The sequence below is a fragment of the Chelmon rostratus genome, chromosome 24, assembly GCF_017976325.1.
Source record: "Chelmon rostratus isolate fCheRos1 chromosome 24, fCheRos1.pri, whole genome shotgun sequence".
NCBI lineage: Eukaryota > Metazoa > Chordata > Actinopteri > Chaetodontiformes > Chaetodontidae > Chelmon > Chelmon rostratus.
In genome coordinates, this window is record NC_055681.1 from 14,527,484 (window position 1) to 14,535,097 (window position 7,614).

The following is a 7,614-nucleotide window of genomic DNA, read 5'->3' on the forward strand; positions in this document are numbered from 1 at the left end:
GACAGGCCAGTGAGCGGACAACGACAAAAGTATGCAGAAGTAAGGGACCTATACTTGGGGGATCTAGACCCACAACAGCTTGTGCCATGTACAACTTTGAGATTTTTTTGTGCAGCAACCTGCTGGGCAACAGCAGAGAGGAGGCAGTTTTGGATTGTTTTCTTGTCCTTTTGTAAAGGTGTAAGACCAGAGACCGGAGCTCTGCCAGTTTAATGAGAGGCGACTTAGGGCACAATTGGTCAGAATTGGAGACTCTGTGCGGAAACAAATCTGAAAGACAAGTTTATGTACTGTATACTGTCTCTGTAGAACATACAGTAAAGGCAGTGGACCAGCCTGCACAATAATCCCAGCCTCTGTTGTTCATAGCAAGGAAAGGTGTTGCTGTTTCAAATGTAAAGTAAAAATATAAAGACGCAGGGGTAGTGGGCAGCAGCAGTGCCACCCCTGCAGAGCAGTTGGGGGTAAAAGGCACTAAAGCTGTGAAGAGGGGGGAAAGTACTACTTCTTAACTTCACAGCCCACATTTCTCTTGCCAGAGCAGGGGACTGAACGTGCAACAACACTTTGGCCATGACTGCCTGCAATTAAAACAGGGATAGTTGTTTCTATGTTTTTGCTGTTTTGTGGCATCAGTCACACTTTTTTTATTGTTCAAATTATTTTCTCATAGTTTTCTCTTCTTATAGTTCTGTTTAACTGTTTTCAATACCAGAGCTTTTGTATATCGGTATGTAAAACAATGGTTTGGCATTACACAATTCTTCTTCTCTCACTGCTTCTGACTTCTCACTGTCCTACTACAAAGGGGAAAGGTACATTCTTGTCATGTACAGATGCATAAAATCTACTGTACTAGATTCAAGAAGGGAGGGAAAGCTACAAGTCCTGTTCTGTTCTTTCAGGTCACAGGTGATTCAGGGCTTGTTAATGGGGTCGCATCTGACTGTCTTGGTGGGTATGATGTCAAAACAGATGTGACAATTTCAAGGTGAAACTGTTGGACTGTTGGACTTCTCTAAATTGATACAGTAAAAATGTTTGGTTTTCAGTCAGGGTGTAGTCAGAGTCCTCCTGAACTCAAATCTATCAGTCGTTGTCATAAATTATGGAGCAATGTGTTTTTATATAGCCCCAAAGTTGAGAAATTTCAACTTGTCAAGGCGAAAATATTGGACTTTTACTTTGAAATTTCACTAAATTGATAGTTTAAATGTTAGTCTTCATTTTAAAGGATATTTTATATATAAGAGACACGGTTCATGTGTTCTATTTTCATCCAATTAATCTTATTTACATGTAGGAGAAATTAAGGAATTAAGCAGGCCAAGCTCCGGTACAAAGAGAAAATTGAAGAACACTTCATAAACAACATCCCCAGAACATGTGGAGAGGCATCAGAACCATGACGGACTACAAGCCAAACACTCAGCAGAGAAGCTAAACACCTACCCCGGCTGGAGGAGCAGCACCAGCCCCTCGTCCTGCAGCAGCACCAGGTGACATCCACCCTGAGGAGGATCAACACCCGCAGAGCTGCAGGACCGGATAAGGTGTCAGGCAAGACTTTGAGGACATGCGCTGACCAGCTAGCAGGAGTGTTCCTGGACATTTTCAACCTGTCCCTGCAGCTATCTGAGTGCCTCAAGTCCTCCACCATCATTCCGGTACCTAAGAAGACATCCACCACCTGCCTGAATGATTACCGCCTCGTTGCTCTGACCCCGGGAATCATGAAGTGCTTTGAGCGGATTATTCTCAGGTACATCAGAGGCTTCATCCCCTCGGACCTAGTCAGCCTTCAGTTCGCCTACAGAGGGAATCGGTCCACCGAGGATGCTGTCTCCATTACCCTGCACACAGCCCTGACCCACCTGCAGCAGCCCAACACCTACATCAGGATGTGTGGATTTGTGGACTTTAGACACAGACAAGCTAGCGCTGAAGCTACACGCAGTGGGTCTGCCTGCATCTCTGTGCCACTGGATCAGAGACTTTCTCACCAACAGGCCTCAGGTGGTGAGAATAGAGAACACTACATCATCCCCTCCGGTCCTCAGCACGGGCATGCCACAGGGTTGTGTGCTCAGCCCGGCCCTCTTCACCCTGTTTACTCATGACTGTGCTGCCATCCACCCCACCAACACAGTCGTGAAGTTTGCGGACGACACTACAGTAGTGGGTCTCATCTCAGATAACAACAAGACCCACTACAGAGAGGAGATACACCAGCTCACCCAGTGGTGTTCAGCCAACAACCTGGTGCTGAACACAGGGAAGACCAAGGAGGTCATTGTGGATTTCAGGAGGTCCAGAAAGACAGATCACGCCCCCCCTACTCATTGACAGAGTGGTGGTGATCTCTCCTGGTCCATGAACACCTCCCGCCTGGTGAAGAAGGCACAACAAAGGCTCTTCTTCCTCAGGAAACTGAAACGGGCTGGACTCTCCTCTCGGTTGCTCGTTAACTTCTACAGGGCCACAATTGAAAGCATCCTCTGCCTCAGTGTGACAGTGTGGTTTGGCAGCTGCACGGCACAGGAGAGGAAACAACTGGCACGGGTGGTTAAAACTGCACAGGGACATCTGCACCACCACCAACAGACTGAGGGACAGCTTCTTCCCCAGAGCTGTCAGAGCTATCACCCCCAGCAGACCCTCACTGGACTGAGAGACTGTGAGAACTGTGAACCACTGTACACTGCACTTTCCCACCTTCACCTCCACCTCCACCTGCACCTTCTGTGTACTTAACATTTAAGTACACACACACTTACCTAATGTCAGCTGCATCCTAGTATATTTTTATTGTCTTCTTCTTGTCTTTTACTGCATGCATAGTTAACTTTATTCTATTATCTTTATTTTATTTTCTTTCTTATTATCTTTCTTTCTAACACGGGGGTTGCAATGCAAATTTCGTTGACAGGTCCACCGAGGATGCTGTCTCCATTACCCTGCACACAGCCCTGACAATAAAGAATATTGAATCTTGAATATTTATTTGCTGTGTTTAGCGCTCATATTTTATTTTGAAAACCGGACACAGTCACATGTATATCCTCACACTAACTTTACAAAGTTCGATGGTATTTGTCAAATCGTGACGTATGCGCGACGCCCCGGCACCGTTGAGATTTCAAAGCTTCTCTTCAGATAAGACTTTCAGGCTGCAACGCTCTCTTTTTTTGGAAAGTGACAAATCTGTCAGAATAAAGTGGCTACCCCTCCCTGACAGCTCGATCTGGACTGCACGTGCCGTAAAAGTGGGAATACTCGTCCATTCAAAATTTAGGGGCGACTGGTTTAACCTCGGATTAACGAGTGACGGCTGGTTTGACCGCAGTGGGGACCCTGGAGGAAGTTGACACCGGGAGAGGGATGCTCGGTGCGGTCAGATAGGATGATTGACGACGAATGAATGGCTAGTTGAGCTGATGAAGCAACTCATCACAGCAAAAGCTGTAAGGTGTCTTATATTTAGAGGTATGAGCTATCATACACAGTATCATTCGCAGCAACCAAGCAAACCCTTCATCTTAAGGTTAGGTCAGGAAATGAACGAACTTCCTCTCATCTAAAAATTGGTTACCTCGGTAAACAGACACCAGTGAGTGGTTGACGCGCCCACAACAACAAAAAGTCAAAAATCAAACTACACTGACGGAAAAGCCCGAGGGACAATTTTGTGTGCGGAAGTGCGTGTGGAATAAGGCAAAAGAAGAAACCTGGACTGCAGCAGTTCCTGAAACAACTCTAAAAGCGTATAGTTTACAGGCCGACTATAACACTTTCTTTAACAAGTGCTGTCTGAATTAAAAATAAGTTTGTAAATACACAAGTTGTCCCATGTGAGGTGAGCGGAAGTTTGTACTTCCAGGTGCTTCAGAATGCCGCGGAGTACGACAGCCAGGGACGTTTCAAGACAACGTTTCGGTCGCTCGTACTCATCAGAAGACATAACGTTAGAGCCTACAGACTCTCCTCCTGTGAGTCCCGTGGTGTCCAGCATGTCTGGGGAGGGACACGGTGGGAGTACGGGAGGGCCGTCCAGCACCCGGGAAGGCCCCAGACTGTCCGTCGTCGTGCTGTCCGCGTTGGGCTCTGCCGCCGCCGTGGCCGCTGTTGGCTGTTTCTGCGCGCTCATCTACCCCATACTCAGAGGTAAGAGCGCGCGCGCGCGCGTCACGCGGGGTTCACTGGAGCTGTTCACCTGTCTGGCAAGTGAAGTGGCCCGTGAGCCAGAAGTGAGTCTCCGACATCCAGCTTCACATTTTTTGATTACTTTACAGTTTAATGATTGAGTAACACTGTTTCTATGAAGAGTGGCAGCAGTAAAATCCACCTTTACTGATGCTTTGACAAACGCTGATCCGCATGTAGTCCTTTTAGAACTCATTGATGTTGACTGTTTCAGAGCTGCGGGCAGCCAGAGTGAGAGATCAGGATGGGACTGAATTGAGGATGTTGGGTGAGTATCAATACCTGTTCATTTTGTCCCATATTCACTGTTCCATCGGTATCTTTTTTGTGATCTTCATGTGCAGTTTGGACTTAAAAAGCTCCATGTAAGGACTAAGCACTAACCAGATCTCCTCCAGTTTACTAACATATCACGATGAGATGCTGGAGCCAGAGAATGTTTAGCACTTTGCTTAGGAAATGACTTTAATCTATCAATTGACAACTCCTATCAGCTATTGTGAATATACCAGTTCCCCGTTTATTTCAGAGAGCAGGAGCATTAGCAGCATGTACTTATACCTGAAACCTAACGCTAATATAACTAGGTTTCAATTAGGATATGTGTGTTTGTGTGCACGTAGGTTTCTGGAGTATCCTGGTGCTATCAGTATTCGTAGGATGTATCTGCTGTGTCTTCTCATGGACTCTCACCTACCTTGACTCGCACCAGCCTGCCATGGTGTTACCAACACTGACACTGGCCCACTTCAGGTAACACACCTGGTTGCAGTAGTACATCACACTAGTATCTACCTTATAGCAAATGTGAGAAGAAATCATGATCCTCCAGCCAGTGTGGCCTAACACAACCTTTGCCTTCACTAGCAGACTGCAGGGGTTGACGTCAGCATGTTAAAAACAGGAATCTGTGTGTGTGTTTTCTTCTAGAGATGTATCTGGCCATGGTTTCCACATGCGCTATGGTGTTGCTGTCCTTAATGGCATCATGGCCATGCTCACGGTCATCTGGACCCTCACCTGATACACACTCCCTCAGTAGAAATGCTGATGATGGCAGTGACCAGTCTGTAACAGTGTAAAGGCATCTGATTCTCCACTATGATCTTCTTTTTTTTAAAGTTTGTAACTGAGGTTTAGTCATTGTGTCTTTATAGGACCACCAGACACACAGTTGAGTTGATCAGTGTCACCAACAGTGTGAAAATGATTGTGGTTGTGCATAATTACATTTTCTGAAGTACACTCCAGATGTTTTGTACCCAAACAATTACACTGTAAGGGACAAAGCTGGCCCATTATGTAGTGAAATTCTGTCGAGACAGGTGTACATATAAGACACCTTGTCCACAGGATACATTTCCGCCATGTGTTTCAGTCATCTGTCTCATCTAAGTCAAGTCTTTCTTCTTCCATTTTACACACATAAATATAGCAAAAAATGGGTGAGTGTTGACTACGTGATCTCACCTTAGTGTTCTGTCCTAAGTATTTTTTGCTCTCACCAAACCAGAGAGGAGTTGGCCAGCTGCCGTCTGCCAACTTTTCACGCTGGCTGAAGACATTGTGTGTCGTCACTCATGCAGGACTGAAGCTGCTGCTCCCGACATGCTGCACTCACTATGCAGCCTGTGTGGACACTGTTAGCGACAAGAAATGACCTGATCTTGTAACTGGACAATCAAAGTTGATATAATTTACATATTTTGTTGTGTGATGAGGGACTAACATGTCATATTAATGCCTTAGTTCTGGCTTTAACTTTGGTGGAAGTTTTCATGTTCAATACATAGCTAACAGAAGTAAAAAAAAAAAAAAAAAAAGTCAGTTCAGATTCATGTAAATTTCCACCTCAAGATACAAAATATCCTCCCAGAAGCATGCATATGCCGGCTGTTTGTGATTCAAGCCCTGCTTACACTTGTACTGTAGTGCTTTTATACTGTAGTCAAGGCTGAAAGGTGTGTATCATTAAAATGATTGCCATAATTTGTTGAAATGTTGAAATAAAGTGAGATTGGCACTAGAATAGCATGGATTGTCTCCATTATGTATTCTGTGTGTATTTAAGGGGCCAACAAGAGATAAACACACTAAATGTTACCACTGAAACTGAACTTACAAGAGCAGGTAAGTACTCTTCATCTAAATGTCGCTTTTCAAAACAACTTAAAAGGTGCTTCAGAAAAGCATGTCATTGTGGAAAATGTGATTCAGCATTTGTTGTGAAGCCATTGTTAGTTTAATCTGATACAGATGGTCCTCACAGTAAGAGGGTCTTTCTAAAATGTAAAAGTTAGTCTGCCACTATAACAAGCTTTAGAAAAGTTGATGTTTGGATCATTTTAAAATGGAGACATTTAGTGCATTTTTAATTTGTGAAAAGGCATTTGCCCAAAAGACAAAAGCAAATCATGAACATGAACATGCCTGCTTAATTTTACAGACATATTTGTATGTTACACGTTGGAATGTCGTTAATTTATCCCACCAAATAGAAAAAATACACGTTCAGGCCTGAGCTGAGTGTGCAGTTTTCGTCGTTTTGGCGACTGGCAACTGACTTACTCAGTCGTTAAGTTAGGAGGATGTGTTGCCCCTGCAGATAAACCCTTCTCCTAACTTAGTTTAATCCTCAAGACCAAAGATTGGAAACTATGCAGCCAATCAACTCTTCATTCTTTCTGCAACAACAGATTTACTTTGACTCAGGGCTGTTTGTCAGGACAAAGCATCAAACAGACTTGGACCCGACTTATTGATCTTGACCTGGAACTTGGCTTGAGACTTCCTGTCTTGATTTGTCCTCTGGACCTCATAACTAAGACTTGAGACTTACAGTTGACCTAAAATTACACATGTGAGCTTGACCAATCAGCTGTTAACCTCACACATGATGATATTCCATGTGATGTTGAGTTAAATCATCAATTGAATAACTTTATTCCTAACACAGTTGTTAACAATACAATATGTTTTCCCATTTGTCTGTGGTGAGAGACACTAGGTAAATTCCCTGCTGTGACCAGTTATTATGAAAGGCAACAACAACCCACCATTTGCCTTGGCTCAGTGTACAGCCTACACAGCAGGTCATGAATAGGGACTTCTCAGCCAGAACAACATGATGTGAGCCAAACACAGTATCACAAAGAAATCCTAAAAGCACGTGCTGTTTTGGGGCCATATATAACAGTTAAAAGTGAAATTTTAGACTCAAGTGTCAAGGCCTGATTGTCTCAGATCTGTGGTTCGGGCAAACGGCAGAAAATTTGTGACTCTGATGTACTTTGTGTATAGTGCTAATTAGCAAATGGTAGCATGTTGAGTGATATACAAGTATAGAATACGATATGACTCAAGTCTGAGGGTTTCCTGAGGCCGCTCGTCCTCTGGTGGCCGACTCCACTC

At 44.3% G+C, this 7,614-nt stretch overlaps 1 protein-coding gene across 1 annotated transcript; it reads left to right on the forward strand.

Annotated features, from left to right (window-relative positions):
• The first annotated feature begins 3,129 nt into the window (after positions 1-3,129).
• Positions 3,130-6,157, forward strand: arl6ip6 (ADP-ribosylation factor-like 6 interacting protein 6). The gene is made up of 4 exons (XM_041966343.1): positions 3,130-4,164; positions 4,418-4,471; positions 4,827-4,956; positions 5,134-6,157. The coding sequence occupies exons 1-4, from the start codon at positions 3,891-3,893 to the stop codon at positions 5,225-5,227; spliced, it is 552 nt and encodes a 183-aa protein (XP_041822277.1). The 5' UTR covers positions 3,130-3,890; the 3' UTR covers positions 5,228-6,157.
• Positions 6,158-7,614: the final 1,457 nt, after the last annotated feature.

Bases quoted from the DNA above. Each gene is read 5' to 3' on its own strand.
- arl6ip6 (XM_041966343.1), top strand. From the start codon at position 3,891: ATGCCGCGGAGTACGACAGCCAGGGACGTTTCAAGACAACGTTTCGGT. The intron at 4,472-4,826 runs GTGAGTATCAAT...GTGTGCACGTAG, and splicing joins GACTGAATTGAGGATGTTGG to GTTTCTGGAGTATCCTGGTG. The intron at 4,957-5,133 runs GTAACACACCTG...GTTTTCTTCTAG, and splicing joins CTGACACTGGCCCACTTCAG to AGATGTATCTGGCCATGGTT.